The sequence below is a fragment of the Pteropus alecto genome, unplaced genomic scaffold (assembly GCF_000325575.1).
Source record: "Pteropus alecto unplaced genomic scaffold, ASM32557v1 scaffold95, whole genome shotgun sequence".
In the NCBI taxonomy this organism is placed as follows: domain Eukaryota; kingdom Metazoa; phylum Chordata; class Mammalia; order Chiroptera; family Pteropodidae; genus Pteropus; species Pteropus alecto.
Genome location: NW_006441071.1, coordinates 13,068,615 through 13,092,345, shown reverse-complemented (window position 1 = coordinate 13,092,345; position 23,731 = coordinate 13,068,615). Strand labels below are relative to the sequence as shown.

The following is a 23,731-nucleotide window of genomic DNA, read 5'->3' as shown; positions in this document are numbered from 1 at the left end:
TATAGCTCAAACAAAATAAAAACAATATGAAAAACTCAGTAACTATCAGTGAAAAATGCGAGGGTAACTAGTGAAGCAAGAGCTCAGTAACTCTCATGGGACCATAAGATGGGTGATGACCAAGCTGAATGACTTGGTTCAATGTCAAACTCAAAAGAAATACTAACTTACAGATTACGTGGAATTCCTCAAATGATGCAGGAGGAAAAATTATACATATAATTATTTTATGTATACATTACATAAATATACTATATATTTATGTATACATTACATAAACATGTAATTATATACTTATGTATACATTACATAAACATATAATGATATATTATTATATAAATAACTTTAATATGTAATTATTTATATGGAAGTTCTTGTCAATGTTCCTGGACAAATCTCCCAGAAGAATTAGCACTGTATGTGAACACAGGATGGCTTTATAAAATGCTAGAACTTACAGAGAGCCCAGAGTCCATTCTCAGCCCCCTTGGCCTTCTCTGAGCTTTGGGAACATACTCCAACCCAAAAGGAAACCCGAGGAAATTCTATCCCCAGAAACCACCTCAATAATTTCTGGTTTAAGAAGATAAATATGGTGTCTTTTTAGATCTGGAGTGACATTAGATTGATGGTTGAATTTTATAACTGAAGAGCTAAGTGACACTAGGCAAAGCATTTAGACTTTCTGTGTCCTGGGTTCATAATCTATAAAGTAGAGATAATACCTGCAGGTAGTTTATGAATATTCAGTCATAAAATGTAGAATCACAATGTTTGTGAAAGCACTAGAAAAACTAACATACACAAAACCCATGCAAATAGCATCCAATCTTTTCTGCTGCCCCACTTTTGTTAGATTTATATACAAAGCCACTGTATGAGGTTATCATACCAGCACCTCAGCCTTGTCACTTTAGGGAAAATATATACAATGGTCTACTGTATTACATGGTTTTGGCAACGTCTAAATTAAGAATGGCTCCCAGATCTTCAGGATGGTAAGGTATTGTTTGCATTTCTCATTAAGTAAGGCTAGTCAGAAATGGTTCGTAAATTAATAAAGGCAAATACACAGCATTAGGGCATGATTCTCTTGTTTGGATTAAATAGAACTAAACAAAGCTAAGGAAGAGTGCTTTTTCCAAAATAAGCACTCCAGAAAAAAAATACTCAAAGGAGGTCAAAAGAAGAAATACAGTAAGTAAATGTACAAAAACTATTCGCTGTTATCAATACTTGAGATGCAAATTAAGATAAAATAATATTGGCAAAACTAATAAAAATAATACTTCCTAGTATTTGATAAGATATGGGAAAACAAGAACTCTCAGATTTGGTGAGTTTATAAGCAGGTAAGCCTTTTCTACAGTGCAATTTGAGAATACATATCAAAAGCCTCAAAATTGTACATTTCCTTTAACTCAGCAAATTTTACTTCTGAGAATTTATTCTAATAACCAGAGATATGCGATAAAATATTTACATGATTATCCAATAAAGTATTACTCATAATGTTGAGACAAAGTGAAACTAAATGCCCAGTAATAAAAGACTGATAAAAAACTGTAGTTTTATTTATATGCTTTTTAAATAAAATGCAATCTTGAGCAGGAAGAAGCCATTATATGATGCTGAAGACTTTCATTACAAAATAAAATGTTTATACTAACTGAAAAAAAGCAATTATAACACTGTAGATTATTAGATCAATTTGGTACAAAGGAAAACCTATGCTTATGATGTATATGTTTGCATATAACTAGAAGGATGTATATCAAAAGCCTACCCATGGTTGCCCGTAGGTGGTAAGATTCAGGATAACTGCTTTGCGCTTTTCCGTACTTTCCACATTTTCTAAAATGAGTAAGAATTACATAGATGATCAGGAAAAAATTAACTTTATAGCTTTTTATAGGGTGGCCATCATTCAGACTGAACAGCTCATGCTCTTTCCCACCTCCTGCCCTGCCATGGATAAAGTACAAAGCTGATTCTCTCTCCATCTTTATCCCTAGACAGAAAATGCCTTCAAGTTGAACTGTTGCCTTCTATCCTTTCTCTCCTCTGTTTGAGCATAAAAACCAAGAATCACAAATAAATGCGACCTCTCCAAATTGCTAAAAGTTCCACACTTCACCAAGCCATTTCCCCAAGTCCTGTTTCTTTGCCCATTCTGCAAAAAAATTATTTCAACAGAAGGACTCACAGAATATATAGTCAAGAACATGTCAATCTATCTTTAAGATGTTGTCTTTTAAGGATATAAAATTATGCTAAGGAATCAAATATGCCAGAAAACACTGAGATAATGACCCTTCCCTAGTCAATCCATGAAAGGGACTGTGTTAGGTACATAACTGGAGTAGCCTGTGCGCTGCCTACCATCAGTTTCTCCATTAATTATGGCTGCCTTCAAGGCATGGGCTGGACTTGCCACTGACAGGAAGCTGAAGGCTTCCCAATAACACCTACCCACAAGTACAGTTAATTTTACATGCAACATTCATTAAGTCTGAGGAGCCCCTCAAGGCATAATCATCAATGAGGAAATGACAGCAGCAGCTTCCCATCACAAAAAGACTCAGGTGAAAAACAAGTTTCCATATCGTGAAAAAATTGGCATAAAATATGATCCAAGAACTATGATTTCATAGTCTCAAATAGCAGTTAGGAGGATAGTGAAGAGATACAAGAGAGGAACAGAATAAAAAGGAAGATGGAGAGGAAGAACAAACAGGATCTCAGAGCAAGACTACTCAGTGGATTCTAGCCCCCTAATAAGAATAAGCAGAGGACCAGCATGTCAAATTCCTTCGCAAAATCAGCTACAGCAGAGGCAGGACTAAGAGGAAAAAACTGTGGATTGTGTTTCTCCAAGAATAAAACTTCTAGAAGATGAAATAATTCATTTCAAACATAGAAATAGATCTTATACCTTTCACAGTATTTTGATTTTATGTCCCCTTTAATATCAATCTTGAGAGATGTATTTGTCTGAGAGAGTGGTTTCCCTTTCATATTCAAACTCTCCCATCGAGAGATATGTGGTATTTATTGGACCTATTTATTCCAGCACCTAATTAGACACTGTGCTGAAATGTTATGTAACTCGTACATGAAAGCATGTTTCCCCAGACACATCGTAAAGTCTTAAAATTCATGATTTCTGTCTTTATTTTTTCTATCTCCCTAAACGTCAACTATTATATTATTCAGACAATAGACATTTAATAGATACTTGGGTAGACATGTGGGATGGGGAAATAGATGGACAAACCAAACAGTTGTAAAGCAGCCTGGGGACACTGCAACATACATACTGAAAAACGAGCAGGGAAGATAGATGCACATGGAACATCTCAATTTTCTAGTCTGTGACACATGACTTGCTTCACTAGGAATTGACAAATTTACACAATGGGCTTTAGTCACCGAGGCCCAAAAATCTCAAGCTGCTTATTAATTTCACTCATACCACAAGACAGCAGGTATAGACCATTCTTCCCAATTAAGATGATATTATAGCATGTACTTAGTTTTTATACACATTCCCCTACAAAAGCTCAAACTGAAGGAGTTGCTTAAGTGCGTGTGTGTGTGCGTGTGTGTGTGTGTGTGTGTGTGTGTGTGTGTATGCACGCGTTCAGGAAGGGAGGAAAAAACACTCTTGGGGTGTGATTATACCATAGGAAGGGGAAAAAAAGTAACTTGAGACCTGGTATCTGAAGGAGGTATATTCAGGTTGGCTGCATTCATTGCCCTCTGTAAGCTAGGACTGATCTGGTTGCATGCTGTAGAGACCTGGCTTGCTGGAGGTGAAATGGGTCCCAGTCGCTGAACCATCATGGGGCTGCTGGTGACCACTAGATTGTTGCAGCTGCCTTTTCCAATGGACTTGCACTGAGGCCCAAAGCCAAGAGCCCCTAAAAACAAATGAATCAGGTTAGCTTTCATGTCCCTTACATCAGAAAGTAGTAAAAACACACATGTGCACACTTTTATCGGGACCCATCTTTGGAGACAGTCCTTGGATCTTTTTTTCAAGTATTGGTGTTACTAAAAATCTTCCTCTAATTCCAATGAAAAATCTATAATGCTACAACAGAAACCCATCTACGATCACCACTTATAGAAAATGTGCTTATATTTTGCTCCTTTAATGTAGAAGTGCCAAGTTATATTAAGAATCATATTTTATCATCTCCTTACCTTAAGAGTTAAGGTGGTAAGTAGATGGGATTACCTATGTCAAACTAAGTTTTCTCTAGAATAGCTAATATCTTGAATCACCCAGCAAGGAAAGCTGACACTGTGGGGGTTGGGGGAGGAGGGGACTTGTTTAACTGGTTTATTTCATTCCAATTCTGACCTTCCAAAAAGGCTCTTTAAAAGGATATAGTCTGGCTGTATCTCTCCAATCTTGATTTCTCCTCTTCATCCCAATACACTGTCACTGGACATATACACAATTTAAAAAAATCAGGACGAGAGCCATAAACAAAACACTCATTCTAAAAGCAGCATGGTAACCAAATTTGACACAGATTTTTCATTTCATTAGTAACAATTTTCTAATGTAGTAAAATTTGGTACATACTCAAAGGAGAAAGAAAAAGAAACTCACAAGAATCTGTGTTGTTAGGGAAAAGTGAAAAGCAAAGAGGAGAAGGCAAACACTGTCATGACTCACTTATAAAAAAAATAACGGTTGAATCATTCTAGACATTCTTTTTACATAGATGTACTTTTTCAAACTTTTTTTTTTTGCAAACTACCTAGTCAAGTCTCAGTGACTGTACACTCTGTTCCCATTTCAAACAAATGAAAATAAATATGATCTCAGTTTTTAACAAATAAGGCTCTAAAATTTTCTCACCAACTCTCCATCTTTCTCATTGATATATTTGGGATCGAAGTAGATGGAAAAGCATCACCGTAACTTTCCTTAGCCATAGTAGGCATAATTTTCTATTGTTTTTCCAAAAACTAAAACAATAGGCAAAAAATGACTGTCACTTTTTGTAACATTCTCTTCTAAGGGCCCACAAAACTCAAAAATAAATAAGACCTTAGAGAGCAATCACTATGCACTCAACAATGAAACGAGATCTCAAAAACACTGGGAAAGTCACATCTATTGCTGGCACAAAGTCTGCCATAGTGCAGCCCTCTGGGAAGCTAAAATCCAAGTGGTAATTGACTTGCCCAAGGCCACACAGGGATTTACTGACATCAGAAACAGATTCCACTAGGGTATATTTTCATGGCCCTAGATGCTTAGGTTTAGGTGCTGGATGCTTTGTTTGTTCCTTGGATACTTTCCAAGATCATTAGTTGTAATGGAAATTTCTGATTTTTTTTTCAGGTACACAAACCAGAACCTTTCCTCTACCTCTCCCACTGCAGCTTACATCTAATGCATCTTCTTGTGCCTTGAAAGATCAGTTATAGTCAGTCTGTGTTCACAATTCATATAACACTGTACCATCAGGGTTTTTATCTTGTCATCAAGAGTAGTGGGTACATTTTTATGCAACGATCATAAACTTAGTATCTTTATAAATCCAACAAGCTACATGCCATTTGCTTTTTAAATCTCCTTTTTACCCAGGAGAAAAGGCAATGTGATGGTTCATAGCCTAGTTCAGTATAAAAGACATTCAAATTCTCTTTCCAGGTCCTATCCCTACCAACCACTGCCATGAAAAGCAACATCAGATATCAGGTATTCTGTCTAATCCAGTGTCATATATATTCATCTAAGCAACTCCCTCATTTCATGCCTGTTTCTTCCTCGGTAAAAAGGTATTAATATCTGTCTCTAAAATAAAGGTATATTAGCAGCTGGAACAGCATACTTGGTGGCAAAGCCCATTAATACGTTCTTTCATCAAATCTAAGATGCCATATATTGTAAGGCATACTATTATTTTATGTACCAGTAAACACACACTGTCAATTAAACTTGTGCATGGTGTTGAGATTTCAGAAATGTTCTGCGAAAATATGTGCAAATAATGGACAAACAACAATATGATGGCTGAAAATTTGGTTAACCCTTGTGTTACTTATGCTCTTCTCTGCCTGGAACACCGTTCCTCTAACTTGTTTACCTAGTGAACACCTCTGCATCTTCAAGGTCTCAATTCAAAGGTCACCTTCTCTCTAACTATCCCTCCCCCTCTGCCAGCTGGGAAGATATGACCAATTCTTCTTTTCATTTCCCAATGGTCTCTCATAACACATCTGCCTCAAAACCTCAAGGGGACTGAAATGTTTACATGCTTGTCACCCCCTTCTATTTTATACTTTACTGCTCTCTAAAGTTAAACCCCTTGTTTGAAGAATCTCTGCTTCCTCAGCACCTAGCCCGAGGCCTATAGAGAACATAAACAATAAAGTCTGTTAATGAAGTTAAGAAGAAATGAGTGAAAATAAAGGATAGTTATACATGAATATTAAATACTGACAAATAATTTCCACTGAAATCCTCCTGGTTTACTTTTTTAAAATGAAGTGCCATTTTTCAAAAACAAACTCCAACTAAGTAGATCCTATGACACTTCTCCACAGTACTGCTAACTTACCAGTGTCCCCATGATTTTTACTATAACATCTCCTACTCCCAAATACACTGGTCAACTTGAACCTCATCTAACTCCAAAGGAATGACAGCTTTCTGACAAGAATCCATCTGGCATCCTTGAAGCATGAAGCTGAATGGCAAATTTCTAGGGAACATACAATGTTTGTGGCACAGCTGGGAGAATGTTCTGGAAAACAATATCATCTGTCTCAACAGTGGAGGCAAACAACAGTTTGACCAAGAGCCACTGTGGTCAATGCAACCATCCAGCTAATTTCTTTTTTAATAATGCTAGACAAATGAACACCTCCAGACTACTCAGAATCATACAGTGTTTGTGGAGGGCGGGCTCTCCTACCTGCCTAGGATTCCTCCCTCCAACCCCGACACACACACGCACACACACACACACACACACACACACACTTCTGCTAGTTGTGTGTCTAGGGCAAATTAAACATTTGTGTGCCTTATCTCTATACTGTGTCTTCTCACCTGTAAAATGAGAATAAAAATAACATCACCTCATAAAGTTATTGTACATCTAATATTAATTACACATGTAAAGGTCTCTGCACATTGTCTAGCACATAATAGGTACTCAATGGGTATTAGCTGCTAATGTTGCTATTATTGTTGTTCATGACTGTCATCGCTTTTTTGATCCATTTTCTTTCTTGCAGTAAAAAGAAAACAGTTCTTTATAATCCCTTGCATAAAACAAGATAGTGGATGATTCTATTTAATTCTCTACTCATTTCCAATGTTCTATCGGCTTTGAGTCTGGAGCCAATTTTTTTAAAACCAGGTGTCACCACAGATAGGAAAAAGTTTTCAATTGGCCAAGTTTGAATGTTCCTTGGCTTGTCATTCCCTGAAAACAAAACCGTACAACTTTTCTTACTACCAGATGTGCCAACTACTTGTGCGCTGGTTTTCATTTTGAAATACCGCTTATTTTTAGTGTCTGCACAATGTTTTTTAAAAATGTGTTTACTGCTCAAATAAGAATCCAAGTGGATGGCATCTTGAGTGCCACATACATTCTAGCCAAAATCACTGCATGCTAGAGGGGAGCACAAATGGTTTGCATTTTAGAGTTTCTAAACTAAGAGGTCATCTTGGCAAGGGCATGTTTTTAATTAACATCTCTATTAGTTTAAAGGTTTTCTCAAAGTCAAATAGTTGATTATGTCACGATTATCCCTGCTGAGGCCTCATCCTTCAGAATGGTTTATGTTTATACACTGGTTCCTCTAAAAAAATGACACAGATACGGGGGAAGCAGAAATGGCATATATATGGGAGCTGGGTAGGGAGAAATAACCAAAATTTTTTTGGTTGTTATTGTTCATTCAGCTGACACTTATCAATGCCAACCACAAGCCAGACAGTCCCTGGAGACAATGGTGAGCAAGATGGACAGTCTAAGTCCCCATGGAGCCGATATTCTGGTCATAAAGACGAACACCAAACCAACTATTCATTATAAAAGGGGCGATCCCTACTCCTAGGTTGGGTCATGTGTAATGGTTTCTTTACAGGTCAAACATGATTGAATAAGAGCAATTTCCACATGGTTCAACCTAACATATGCAGGATGTTACAGAAACAGAAATAATACATATCAGGATTTGAGTCCTGCCTCTCCTACTCACTGGCAATGACACTAAACCATGTCCTTAAAGTTTCTGTGCCTCAGTGTCCTGTTCCCTAAAGTGAGGACAGTAATAACACCTAACTCATAGCATTGTTAATAGTATTAAAATGATTAGTATATAACATATGTCTTACTGCCTCAGTGTTTTCTTCTCAACCTTTCATTTTAAAAATGTTTCGAATCTACAGAAATGTTGTAAGAACAGTACAATGAACTCTATATTTTATCTAATGATAAACTACTAATTGATCAATATATTTACCTATTCATCTGTCTATATATAAGCTTATTATTATCATTAATTTGTTGAACCATTTAAGAATAAGTCATAGATTTTATGCCCTTCACCCCTAAAGATCTGACCATAATGCAATCATTACATTTAAGAAATTTAGCAATGATACAGTACTAGTATGTAATACACTGTTGATATTCAATTACCAATTATCCCAATAATATCGTTAAGACAATTGTTTTCTAATGCAGGACCATGTCTTTCAAGGAAAGGTTTTGAGACTCATGCCAAGGTGGGTCTTCAAGAATGGGTTAATAAATCACTGGACATTGGGGGCAGGTTAAAAAAAAAGCAGAGAAAGAAAAGAAGTGAGTTAACAATACACAACACAGGAGTTAAGAGCATGGGTTTACACCCTAGCTCCACTATTAACTGGCCATGTGACCTTGGACAAGTTACTTAAGCTCTCTATGCCTCAGTGTTCCCATCTCTAAAATGGGGTTAACATTAATACTTTTACCTTATTAACTTGTTTTGAGGATTAAAAGACCAAATATATGTTATTAACTTAGGACCTGGCAATTAATAAATACATTGTAAGTGTTAGTTGTATTTTATTGAAGAATTTATCCCTGGTACCTTTCTGATATTGTTTCTAACACCTCTTTTCTCCCGAGTGACCAAGGACTAGATGCTGATATCTCTCTGCCCAAGATCTTCCTCTCGACATACAGCAGAACTGTCCTGCCCTTGATGGGCTCCAGGATTCAGATCTCTCTCTTTACTTATCCCATATCTCACTATTAGAGTCTCCTCAACTCTCATTCATACTCCTTCCCAGAACTAGACATAAGAAATTCTTAATTGGATCATTTGATTTTTAGTGTTGCGTTGTATGAATTCTTTATAAATTTTGGATATTAACCTCTTATCCAAAAAAAAAAAAATCCAATGAAAAAATGGGCAAAGGACTTGAATAGGCATTTCTCCAAAGAGGACATACAAATGACCAATATATATATATATATATAAAAGATGCCCAACATCACTAACCATCAGAGAAATGCAAATTAAAAACATAATGAGGTATCACTTCTGTCAGAATATCTATCATCAATAAATAAAAAAATAAGTGTTGGCAAGGGTATGAAGAAAAAGTAACCCTCATGCACTTTTAATGAGATTGCAAATTGTTGCAGCCACTATAAAAAAAAGTTTGAGGTTCCTCGAAAAATTAAAAATAGAACTGCTGTATGACCCAGCAATTCTACTTCTAGATATTTATCTGAAGAAAACCAAAACACTAATTCAAAGCAATATATGGCATCCCTATGTTCACTGCAGCACTAGCCAAGATATGGAAGCAATCTATGTGCCCATCAATAGATGATTGGATAAAGAAGATGTGGTACATTAATACAATGGAATATTACTCAGCCATAAAAAAGAATGAAATCTTACCATTAGGACAACTTGGATGGATCTAGAAGGTTATTATGCTAAGTGGAATAAGTCAGACAGAGAAAGACAAATACCATATGATTTCTAAACAGTAAAATAAACTGAAAAAAAATGGAAACAGGCTTTTAAATACAGAGAACAAACTGGTGATTGCCCAATGAGAGGGGGGATTGGGGAGCTAGGTGAAAAGCTGAAGGGATTAAGAAGTACAAATTGGTTGTTACAAAATAGTCACAGAGATGTGAAGCCGAGCATAGAAAATATAGTTGATAATATTGTAATAACTATGTATAGTGCCAGGTGAGTATTAGACTAATTGGGGGAGATATAAAATAATATTAAATGTCAACTCTAAATAAAAAATAAAATTTTTAAAATCTTTAAAAATTAAAAATAAAACAAATATTTCTCTTTAACAACTCCCACAAAAAAAAAGAAATTATTGCATACTAAGCGTACTAGGTTTGTTGCCTAGTGCTTTGTCAAATGTTTCATTGCTGAGTTACAATAGTGACAACTTAATGAATATATGTGAGTGTGTAGTGTGTTACTCTGAAATACAGTTAAGGCATGGGTAATTGGCTAAAAACACCAAAGGATGAGAATCAGAATGAAATAATTGGCTTCTATATTCAGGGGCAAAGCATTTCAATTTAGCAAGTTTTACAAATGCTCGAAACCACACAAAACCTATGGGAGATAAAAAACAAAAACAAAACAAAACAAAACAAAAACTGGATATAGCATCTTGTCTCCATGGAGCTTACAATCTCTGTAGAGATAAGACATACTCACCTAAGAACAATCTGATAATGATACTGGACTGTCTAGGTTTATAAGCATGAGGCTGAATTATAGACAGGAGATCAGAGAGGCATTTTTATGCACCAGATACTTCGGTGAAGAGGAATAATTTTAATCACAAAGTATTTCCCAAAGTTCTTCAGGAAATTCAAAGGTGCTCAATGATAACAATTAAGTTAAGGTCATAGAAAGAACCAAATACCTTTGGGAAACCCCAATATGACAAAGTTAAACATATATCCTTATTTCAGTTCTTCAAAGAGCCTTTGAAACTGCAAATGCATATAATTAGTCTCCCAGAGGAGCAAATAAAATGCAAAATATATTTATTTGTGTATGCTTTTTTCCCCTCTGTGGACTCTTTCAAAACTGGCATTCCAAGGAACACACTTTGGAAAACAATAAGCTAAAACAAAGAATGAGTGCATGAATGAGGAGATGGTAGAGTGTAGACATAGAAACAGAAGGGAGAAGGCATGGTGTATACCGGGGAAAATGAACAGAAGTTAGAACTGCCTGCAAGAGGGGGTTCTGACCAGAAGAAAGGGAGAAAGCAGAGGTTAGAGGGATGGTTTAGTCAACCTTAAGGACCTGATTTTAAAACCAGACATTATTTATACACCAATGGTTCCAAACCTGGCTGGACATTAGTGTCGCCACAGAAGCTTTTCAAAAATGCAAATTCAAAGGCTCCATCTCAAACCAACAAAGCAAGACGAGGCTGGGGCAAACGCCCTGCTGACATGCATCTGGGACCCTGTGCCACAGGTAGTGGTACACCTCCATTGGAAACCGAGTTTACTCAACATTTATCTGGTAGAGATGGGGTAAAAGGCTGGAGGAGGACATGAGCCAGAAACTGGACAATAAGGAAGAGGCCACATGGTAGTAAATAACAGCATAAGACAGCAATAATTGTGCAAGCATATTAGAGTGAGATTGATTATTTTTACATTGGTCGATAAAGATCTAGAAGTTCAAGTTTTAAAAGGAGGAGGAGGTCATATAAAGACTATCATTGTGACTCCATTCCAAAATGAGGTATTGTGTCCCAGCCAATAAATAGGTCAAATCCAAATCCAGATTAATGGATTCCCATGAATCATGCACTTTTCCACCACAAAGTTCAGCTTGAATCTACCAAGTTTATCCCACAAAGAATATAACTTTCACACCAACACTCTTTTAACCTTAGTCAGCATTCAGGAATGTTGGCCACAAAGTATGGAATCACCACATTACTCATTTCATTTCATCCCTGCATTAAATGGAATTGTATTTATACCCTGAAAGATTAAAAAATATCATATTCCTTTTTGTACCACTCTGTGCCCTGGATTCCTGGAAATGAAACTTCGTTCTTGATCCCCACCACCAGGCAGTCTTGATAAGATGTTATTAAGAATACACAGCTCTGAACCACCTCATAAAGATGTAAAGATATATTAAACAGCATTCCCAAAGTTTATATTCTAAAGTCCCATCAGTCAGCTATTGTACATCAATTATCAACTAATTAGTAGAGAGTGCTTATGCTGACCCTTCTGTTCTCTCTTGTAATGATTTGCCAAGTTAACTGAAAGCTGCTCTGCTCCATAGAGACTCTTAGTATAGCAAGAGTGTTAAATAAAGTTCACCAACAATTAGCCTAGAAAACCAAAGAGGAAATGTAAGCACATTTACTGCTTTTCCCTCAACAAATTTTCTAACAACCCCATGGAAATAGAACATATGTATTTATTAAATAAGCAAAAACTGAAAAACTGAAATACCAGTACAGGCCCAGTTTACTGCTTTATTGCTCACCGATCTGGTTTATTGCATCTCTGCTCTATGCTATACTATATAGTCTAGAGAGTGCGGAAGCGTAGATGAGTTAGACAATTCTTGCTGACGATCCAATTTAATAAGCTTAAACCAAGGCTTACCTGTGAGATTAATCTGTGAAAATAAGTAAATTTCAAGTGAAATTATTATACTACTTGCCCTATTAAGACTGCACTTCCAGAAATATAAGAAAGGGTTAGAAGAAGGGAGGGAAGAAGTACATTTTCAGGAGAGAAAAGTGCCTCAGCTTCTCCAACACCATGAACAGGTAACATTTATCAAGCACTACTTGTGAGGTTGGTTCTGTGCTATATACTAATGGGGTCCTAGGCTTTTGGAATAGCCCTCAAAGAGGTTCTGGCCAGTTGGAGAGAGTTTTAACTAACACGAGAAACAACTAGGACACATCCAATCTTAAACTGAGTTGCCATAATGCTGAGAACGGAAAGAGTTCAAACAAGAAAAAGATCTGTATAAATTGGAGGAATTTTTGTAGAGGAGGTGAGACTTGATCCGAGCCTTTCAATGACCGGAGGGGAGTCAGCAGCACAAAAAGTTGGCTGACCAAAGTGAAATAAAAGAGTGTGCTACAAAAAGGGAATGGTGGTGATAAAGCATGGAGATGCTAGAGCCAGAATGGCTTCACTTACCAGCTGTGTGACCTTGGGCAAGCTCCTTAAATTCTCTGTGTTTCTGTTTCCACATCTGGAAAATGGGGATAATCATGTATCTACCTTTATAAGACTATTTGGAGAACTAATAATTCAATGTATGTAAAGCACTTACAGTAGTGTCTAGCATACAGAAAGTATTCTGTAAGCCTTAGGCATTCACATTTTTATTAAAGTGTTATCAGATTACACAGGACCTCCAAGGCCGGTCCCTAAAAGAGCTATAGTAGGTTTTTAAGCATGGCTTTGCTATGTTAAGGTACTACGAAGAGGACAATCTAACTATTTTCAATACATATAGAAGCAGAGCAAAGACTGAAGACAAGAAACCAAGCTAGGAATATGTTGCTATGATCCCAGGATGCAGTGATGAAGTTTGGACCAGGTTAGAGACAGAGGGAACAGAATAACCCCAAATGACTTTATAAAGAAGACAAATAAAAGGGTTACTAAAGAGTCTGTAAGAAATATTAGATTATAAAACCTTCTACATAAATTAAGATCATGTTTTCTCTAAGCTGTTTTCCCCCCCCAAGACAACCAAAAGCAGAAATTGATTGAGAAATGACAAGGTCGTGTATTGGTGAGACCCCTTACTCTATGGAACAGTGACTGGGACACCTATGTCAGAGAGTAAATATTTGTTAGATAAATGAATAAAAAATATGATTTTGGGGGATGGCTCCATAGTGTAGTGGTTAGCATATCTGCTTTATACGCAGAAGGTTCTGGGTTCATGCCCCAGGTGGAGCCATGGACCATACCCCGGGTGCGCCAGGCCCTGGGTGCTCCTGGCCCCAGGTGCACACTGCGAGCGTGTGGAAGGAGACGCCCCACCTTCAGAGATCCAGTTCTTAAGGGGAAACGGCAACATCCATAACTCAGGGGTGGAGCGGGGGCGGAATTAAAGAGAGGAAAAAATATATATGACTCTTAGGGAAATTCATAAGGCAAGACAAATATCGTTCAAGGCCACGAATGAGGTTGAGACATTCCCTCTCAAATGTGTCACGATGTGGAAGAAAGACAGTGATCCCTGGTGAATACAATTGTTAGTATGTCCTTGTCTCTAAATTACTTGTTTGTTCTGTCTCCCCGCCAAAATACTCCTTTCTACACCCCCGTCCCCCTCCCCCCGCCCCCCACATACTCACTCAACGTAAAGGGAGTAAAGTCTAAGCCATTCAATATAAATCGATGGAACTTTTTTTCAGGATCTAAGATCTGATTCAAGGGAAAATCCCATTCACTCTTTCATATTAGAGATAACTTCTTAGTATCTAAAAGGCACAGCTTACAGTCATTATTAAAAGCTGCTAGGCTATAATTGTTTTCCCTCGAACAGTAATTTCTCAGACTGTCCAAAGAGACACATATTCTATCATAAATCTTTTCTGTTACATATTCTACATGGCCTTACAAGTCAGTATGAGATGCCCAGAAGAATCGAACCTGGAGAAAAGGCAAATGGTTATGGAGATTACTTTCTCTTACATGAAAATCTAATTTAAATACTCTTGCAAGAACTAGAAGTACCCAGCATCCTGCATTCAGACGCCCTTGAGCTAGTTGCTCACCTACCCGGCCAGCCCTTAGCCTCTGTAGGCTGTCGATTCTTTACTCTCTGCTCCGAAACCCATGAAGGAGCAGAGGAACACCACAAAACACTTGTTGAGCTATTATTCGTAATTTGTGCTCCTTTGTCTCTAGGTGTTACAAGAGGGCTAAGAGTTGACACTGCTTGATTTCGTCTTCTCTTCTAATCCTGTGTAGAAGTCTAAATCCACTGAGATTATCCAGGTGCTCTGAGTGTCTCTGAGGAAACCAAGAAAAAGGAAAGACTGCCCAAAGTCTGGGAAGAACTGCAGTTTGACAGCCTCCCAAGTAGAGAAAAAGCAATGAAGGTGGAGATCATGGTTGCACAGTAAATGTACAAAGGCCAGACTCTAGGTCTGGGGGCTTGCAACTCCAGCAAAGGTTCCTGTGCCCAAGCAATGCATAGAGTAGCAGATTTCCAGAGATCATATGGGCTTAGTTAGTGGGCACCTCAGAGCAACCTAATGGACCAAGAACTAAGCACTTGGAATGTTCTGCCCTGTACAAAGATCCTGGGATCTTGTCTCACCTTGGCATGATATTGGGCACTTAATCAACAATGACTAAGATTAAATTTCCCACTCACCAGCAAGATGGGGTCATGGAGTTTCATTTGTTTTGATTTAAAAGAAATAGTTTAAAGAACCATTTCTCTTATATGTAAGTTAGTAGAATAAGTTGTACCTACAACAAATTTAATTAAAATTGAAGAAATAGGGAGTCTGAAATATCTGCCCTTTGGTTCAAGCAACTTGTCATTGCATAAAATTGCACAACTTTAACCAAACTACCAAAATATAGAAAAAAAATTCTAACATCATGAATCTCAACACACATGGAATATGGCTAAGGCCTTTTATTTAATGCTATTTTTGAATTTATAAGAGAACTAGAATAATCTAAGCATCTCTGTAAACATGATTAGAATATGGGCTAGCATTAAAGTAAATGTGGTTATTTTATCTCTACAGCCTATACGTGCTAACTCAGACAATGCATCAGCATTAACTCTTAACTAATGACATCTAAAATTAGGTCAAACAATGAGGAATATCACCACTTCCAACCCCAATACTTTCTCATCAAAATAAAAAAGCAATCAAAATACAGATTGACATCAGTATGAAAAAAATCTAAATTCAGAGTAATGTTATTTTATACCTAAAGTAATACTTTTTTAAGGAGTATTATTTGTTTAAATTTTAATATGAAAGCTGAAAATAAATGTGAATAAAAAGTGCAATATTAATCAAATTAAAATCTTATTTCCTGAATAATATACAAATTCTTAGAAGAGAATTAATAACAAATCATATGTAACATAAGATCCCATGGCGTTGAAAGTAAATGGGAAAGACAGAAATAAAATCCCTCCCCAGTTCTCCAAGGGTTGATTAAGTAGAGGTCTTAATTTGGTAGTTAGAGTGCCTCCTCTTTTGACTGCTCTAGGAAAATCAAATTATAAACTCTGCCAGAATTTGTTCTCCTCATTGTTCTAAACAAAACAAAAATAATAGCAAAAGGCAGAGATCTGTCTCACTTTGATCTTCATGCACAATGAGAAGAACGTGAGCCTTGATACAAATCTACAGTTTAGAATAATTATAATAAATCCCTATGAATCACCAGGTAATATTAGCTCCTTAAAATGAGCTGAAACAATTATGAAGGTATCTCTAAAAATATTTTCAATAAAGAAGACTGTAAGACATAAATCTTAGTGAGATCATTCTTTCAACTTTCAAAATGGAGTTAATATAATTTTTTTCCAAACAAACTTACCCTATCTAATAAGTGTGTGAAATTTTACCACTCAGAGATATGCATGTTTCAGAGTCACAGTACTTTGAGAAAACAAATTGTTTTAAAGCTGAAGAATTCATAAGAAAATAAATCACTTTTGCCAAATTTCACAGGTATCCCCTTCCCTTTCTTCTCTGTTATAGTTCTTAAATACTAATTAGCCAAATCTACTCTCTAGGTACTTATGACATAGAAAAAATAATTATAAAGGGAATTATCTTTTCTTTAGTCTTCTTTATTGAGTATATCTAGATATCCACAGTGAAACCACCTAAATGTTCAGAAAAGATTTTGTTCCACGTTCAGAATTCTAGGACTAAGCCAATGAGTAAAAAAAGGGGAATGGACAACTTCGTTCTTCCTGCTTAAATACAGTGAATACCTTTGTTTGCAAAGATTTTCCCACTACCTTCTTTCAAAAATGTGTCAATCAGAGTGCTTGGGGAGGGTGGGAAGATATAGCCACTGGGATCCTTGTTATTGTACCTCAAGGGAGAGACTGCGGGGACAAAGATTAAGAAATCTTGCCCCAGGAATATTGGTTGCTCTGTTATCTGACACCAGCAGCACAAGGAATTCTAGTAACACCTCTGTCCAGAGGAGGAAAGAATAAAGTCCGAAAGAAGACATATATATAGCTTGTCTGACTTGTTTTTTGCACGTAGCCTTGAAAAGAACAATTTTTACCTCAGAAACTTGGCAAATGCAAACTGATTTTTTGATAAGTTTTAACACGCATTTTACTAAATGCATGAAGAGAGTGAGGGAGAGAAAGGCCAGGTATCCAAATACAGGGAGGTTGTCAGGTTTCTCTTTTCTATGTCATTTTTATTTAGTCGGTCAAATGAAAATTCAAAACCATATAATTAGATGGTTGTTTATACATGATTAAGCATGAGCTCATTGGACTTTACATGCCAAAAAGTCAGAGATGTGGTTAAGGGCAAGAAGGAACTATTAATAAAAGGAAATAAAGCTGTAAGACATTTTTCACTTATGAATAAAAATAATTCAAAGGTCTCTAGATGGAAAAAGAGAGAAAAAATCAACCATGAGTAGGGGCAAGAAACCAAATAATTTTATAAATGGTTAGAATTCATGAGATATAATACATTAAGCCACTGGTACAAAAAAGCTTTTCCTCCTCTATGATTCTAATCCTATTTTTGTTTCTCGTAAATATAACTCACAATGAACACATAACAAAACTTACCTGTATTATATTTCTCTAGAATCGTTCTGGGAAATATTTAAGCAAGAACACACCGCTGTTAATTTAAAAGAGTTACTTGTTCTCTTCATAACTGTCTTCACCAGTAATCCTCTCTGGAGAAACCAATAGCTTTCAGCTCCCTTGAAAAAGGCAAGTGTCCTTTCACTTTTCACATATGCAGAATTTTTCTTCCTAAAATAAAGTAAGCCCATCGAAAGCAAAGCTTAACTGACCATAGCCTTCATAAAAGTAAAAGAGACTTTCCCAGATCCCCCAGAGGATCTGTAATCTTAGATTGGGGATCTAAAAAGTGGTAAATCAACTGCTAATACAGATCAAACACTAAGCTATGAATGAAGTCAGTGGGCAAGTCTTTCAGATGACAGAGAATGGACTGATCCAGTATCAGCCGACTTACTCCACCTTAAGTAACGTTTTCAAGTTACTACTACAACCTCTCCCTACTGGTAAAATATACCAGTACAGGTCACCTCTGGTGGCCGCCCAGGCAAATGCAAAATCAACTCCAGAGGTGGTTCAACTGCGTGTGCTATTTTCTACAACCAAACAACTCTTTTGAGTTGCCAATGCTGTGACTTGTACTTTGGCACATGACTGTATTGATATTATACGGTAGAGTCCACCAATAGAATAACACAATCTAAAACTACAGCTCATATAAACCCAACACATAGTCCTTAAGACTGACGCTAAAATGAATCTGGTAACATTCAGAAAGCCTAGAATGCCTAAGAAACATAAACATTGATTTTTACAGCCTAACTCTGAGAGCAATGTCTCCAAGTCTGTCACAGGGATGTAACCCTCCATCTCAATCAATAGCTCTCTCCCTCACCCCTCCACCCTCTCTCAATGTAAGCATCAGCCAGTTCAGATTCCCAGAGCAATCATCAATCTTGTTCATAACTGCCTATTGGAATTTAAACAGAATATGCTCCATTTAAACCTATATGACGAACTATAAAATATAGAAACTCCTGAAAAGCTCATTTCCAAGAAACTAAGATGATCACAAAAATGCATACCTGAAAAAGCATGGACATCTGAGACAAAGCATAATACAATGAAAATGGCAATTTTAACCTACAAAGCCTTATGTTATCTATGTGTCTTATATGAAATACGCTCTTTGTTCTAAAGATATTTTTTAATTACTGACCTAATTTGGACAAATCCAGTCCTTAACATATTAATTTAGTATTAAAAGCCACCCAAAGCTGAGGGAAAAGTAGTACACTTTGTCAAAACAAATTTTTTATGAGCTGGAGATTCATGGATTTTTATCTTTAATGTTGAAGGAAGGGGGAAATCGTGCTAAATTAATAAATATTGATTATTCAGAAACAGTTTAATATCTACTATGGTTCCAGATAAGAAATGTGATCATTTATTCCTAAACAATGTGTGGTATGTAACTCAAAACCACTTTTCATCAATAATTAATATTAATAATTAACAAGTATAAACAACAAAAATACCTTTTGGAAATGTTTCAACCTGGCCCTTTCCTCATTCCACAGCCTGCCTATTGCCCCCCTTTACCCACTATGTAGGGTTAATAACTAAACTTCCCTCATCTCTGACATGCAACACTAACCAGCAGCAATCTTCCTAAGAATGTGCTCACGAATACATAAGATTGAAAAGAATAAAATAGTCTTATCAAAGTCACCTTAATTGGCCAACAGATTTCTAAATTAGCATCTGCAGTTACAATCCACTCAACGATGAATGTTTTTTCTCCAGTAAAGACAGAACCCTGAAGAAAGTTCACCTCACACTTCTATTCTCCTACCTAGAGATGAAATGTCTTACATTTTTAATCCAAGGATTAGCCTAGTAATAAAAATTAACAGTATTCCAGATAAACAGAGCAGAAGGGAAGGATAATGCAAAAACTAATCATTTAAAAGAGGCCTGAACCAATGTACCAGGATTGTGCTTGATACTCATTCTGAAGAGCATTCAATTTGACTTTAAAACTACATTGCTATTCTTTCTCCATTTTGACTGTAGAATAGTATATTTCAGAGTTCAGCACATTAGCTCTTACACCAAATTTAAGGCATCTTACCATCTGCTTATTTTCTTGCCACTCTGCCCTAGAGCCTAACATTTAAAATTTTAAGTCCATTGAAATTCATCTTTCAGCTATTCATTTCTTCACCAAACTGAACATTATGCAGGTAATGTCTTAAGAAGTTCCTAAAGTTCAACATTGTGCCATATTTTAATTTATTATAGCAAAAACAAATTCCACAATTCCCATTCTCTTCTTCCACGTACCTTCATGCCATACATTACCATTATATTTCCTGAAAAGTGATGGGAATCATCAACCTCATGTTTAAGTTAATCATGTTCCTATTCACGTTCCCAGGCTGTTTTGTCACTAACATTTAAAACTGTTAGAAGTAAGAAGCCCTCCCACTGGGGAGCTTCCATAGACAGTGTCTATTTGTATAAATATGCAGGAATAAAGATGTTTACATCTTTTTCTTGGGTGGGGGCCTCAGACAGCTGTACAGAGAACACTTTGCATACATTTCCAGGGCTACTTGCTCTTTGCTTTCATAAAGTACAAGCACCAGGAACATTCAGGACAGCTAGTAGCAAAGGCTGGTGTGCAGAGAGGAAAGCATTCGACAAATGCAGCCTAAGAAACAATGTCTCCCTTCAAGTGGAACAGCTGGTGAAGTCAGCCAGTGCTGGCCTGCTTGAACAATACTGGGCAGGTCATTAACTTGCCTGGTTCAGACAGCGATGAGCTCACCCACCTTTCTGGAAGTGCTATTTTAGCTGCTGAGTTTATTCAAATAAAACCCATAATTTTCTAATGGCTAAACAAGGAATGTGTTAGAAAAAAGCTAACTCTCTGAGAACCCTGCAAAAGCCACACAGGGAACTCAGGAAGGTGAGTCTACAGTCTGTTCAAGTTTGCACACATGTTTATAATCGCTACATATGTATTAACTTGAAAATAAGCAACCACATAAGCAAACCAGGATTTTTTTAAGTTTTTTTTAAGTTATTGCCACATTGTTGTTTTCTCCCTTTCTTTTTCTTTTGCATAAGAAAGAATAAGTTTGTCCTTAACTACACAAAAGAGTTAACATTTAACTTGAACACTGAACATACTGTAGCTCTCAATCTCTCCCTCTTTTCCCTTGTTATAGCAAAAATAGATTCAAGAAAATTTTTACTAATTATTGCTGATCTTGAGTGAGATATGGCTACATCAGTTTCCATGCTGCACTCACAAGAAGCCCCAGTTCCTTCATCACATTCTACTCCAGGCTGCCAGGAATCCCTTACCATCCCCCCATCACCCTTACATCTACCCCTAACTGCTATGATCAAAGATCAGCCCAAAGGCCAACCCCTCCTGGAAACAAATCCCAATTTTACAGTGTTTTATCCATCCTATAAATTCCCAGGTAAGGCTAGTTTTGCATCTTTTGTGTTACTGATCATTTCTACCTTATATATTAACGTGTGTGTGTGTGTGTGTGTGTGTGTGTGTGTGTGTGTGTGTGTGTCTTACCTTTCCCCCATTTCTGGCAGTTCCACAAGGATAGGGAATGTATTTTATCTTTCTTCATTCCTTACTCCTCACTCCCAGAGTACCAGGCCTGCACAGGGCAGACACTAAATGTCTATGGACAGGTCATTCCCATACCACAATTATAGCATGTACTGGGCCTCTTTCCACAGGTAATTGGAGAGGGGGCTAAAAGAAGAACAGTATTTTATTATTTAAAATAGGGAGATTGCTGGGAGGCCCAGAGTTGGGGTGGCAGGGGGTGACTCTTTTCTCTTGCCCCTGACTCTTTTCTGTTGCCCGTTCTTACTCTCCACCAGGCAAACTCTGTCTCACTGCATACACAGAACACAGGTCCTCCCTATCAACCCCATCAATGCGGTCCTTTTCAAACTGTTTGATTTGTTACCTTTTCTGTGAAGTCCTCCATGGAAACAGAAGTGCAACAAACCTCTCTCTCCTCTCCCTCTTCTTAGCTATTCATAAGTGCCACAAAGGAGGTGCAGAGGTTACAAAGCTATCAACGTGATCATATTTCCTTACCAAAAACTTATATTGCTGCTGCTGCTACTACTACTACTACAACTATTACTACTACTACTACTACTACTACTAATGATAATAATACATCTACACATTACAAATAAAATAAGAATTAGCATCAATGGAAGGTTTACTTGGTATCAGTAGCATATGCCTGGCTGTATACCTAGATTAGCCCATTCAGTTCATGTAACAACTCTGATTATTACCATCCCATTTCACAGAGGAGGCAAACTGAGGTTCAGAAAACATAATAACTTGATAAGAATGAGAATTCAAACCCAGGTAGTCCCGCTCCAAAACATGCACTGATATCTATGGCCTCATAGATCCTTAACCACCATCTCCTACACAACTGGACAAGTACTATTAAAAGGAAAGGAGACAGAACAATTGGAAACCAATCCTTCTCCCAAAGCTGGAACAAACAACCACAGAAATATCTTAGTTTCTACATATAAGCAATAGTCATGAATGATACCTTAATTTGTTCTGTGTAGATGCCATAAATGATGTCATACGTGCAAGTATAAATAGATGACAGTGATTAAATTCCTTTCGCTTTCAGGAATTTTTGGTACATACATCAACTTCATTCGTTTACTCATTTGGTAGTTAAACAATAAAAAAGAGATCAGGATAATTAAAGAACAAAGTGATGCCTCTAAAATAAGGTAAGATCAAAAAGTTGTTGGGATACTGAGGAAGAAATGATGATGATAATGACGGTGATATTTAAGAATATAATATGAAAATACTCATATGCGTATATCTTATCATTGAAGGGATTTACTAATTTTCTCCTTATTTAACAAACAGTCTTGAGTGGGCAGAATTCATCAGGATATATATGAGATGTAAGAACATGATACACACAGAGAGAGAGAGAGAGATGAGCACAAAGACAATTACACAATGTGTCAAATACAATAAGTAAATATGAGGTGCCTTGACAGACCTGATATTATAAGGCTCCTTTCTATTAGAAATCAACCTATCTTAATAACAATACAAATAAAGCTGTAAAGGGTCTTTTCTAAAATTCAGCCTCAATAACCCAAGATTTCAACTTTCAAAACTACAATGACATAAAAACAGAGTCTAACCAGCCAACAACTGTCTCCAAGCATGTGGCTACTCTATGATTTTATTATGCAACAAAATATTTACATAAGGAGGAGAAAGAAATGGATGCATGAGTGGGAGGAGTCAGCAGTATGAAAACAGAGGGGGTCTACGCCAGAGCCAGGTCACAAGGCCAGGAGGCCAAATTTGGTCTGGGACTATGCAACTGTGTGAGCTTGACCAAATCATTTAGACTAAACCACCCTGTCAAGCACAGCTTGGTGAGATCATATAATAAACTATCTAGCACCAGCCTGGCACAAATCAGATGCTCAATAAACGTTAATTCTCCTTTCTACTTGCAGGTGACAACTGAAAACCTTTGGGTTTGGGACAGGACCATTCATGAAGAGATGAAGAGCTGGAGGAGAAAAGGAATAAGCACAGAGGAGGGGATCAAAGATGAAAAGAGACACAGAGATCCCTACTTGACAACTGTGCCTAAAGATCAATTCCATTTCTGTCCACAAATTGAATCTGAAAATGCCCCAGATTTCTCTCTCCCTTTGTCTACAATAATAAGAGGATACAAGAGCCATCACTCTCCCAGATCAAATAAAATGTGTGAATTTTCAGGAGAAAAGAGAAATTGTTTACCTCCAACAGTTGAAAAAAAAAGTTCAATTTGAGTTTGCTCAAATGTCC

The 23,731-nt window shown here is 36.9% G+C and overlaps 1 protein-coding gene across 6 annotated transcripts in view; it reads right to left on the bottom strand.

The window, feature by feature from the left end:
- GLIS3 (GLIS family zinc finger 3) overlaps positions 1–23,731 on the bottom strand; it is a 420,354-nt gene that overhangs the window by 276,495 nt on the left and 120,128 nt on the right. For 5 of the 6 annotated variants that reach the window (XM_025051464.1, XM_025051463.1, XM_025051465.1 and 2 more), the window contains one exon: positions 3,716–3,923. In XM_025051464.1, coding sequence (XP_024907232.1) covers positions 3,716–3,923 — 208 coding nt within the window. Of the gene's footprint in view, positions 1–3,715; positions 3,924–17,856; positions 18,292–23,731 lie in introns of those variants that run through there. The other variant, XM_025051466.1, reaches the window with a different exon arrangement.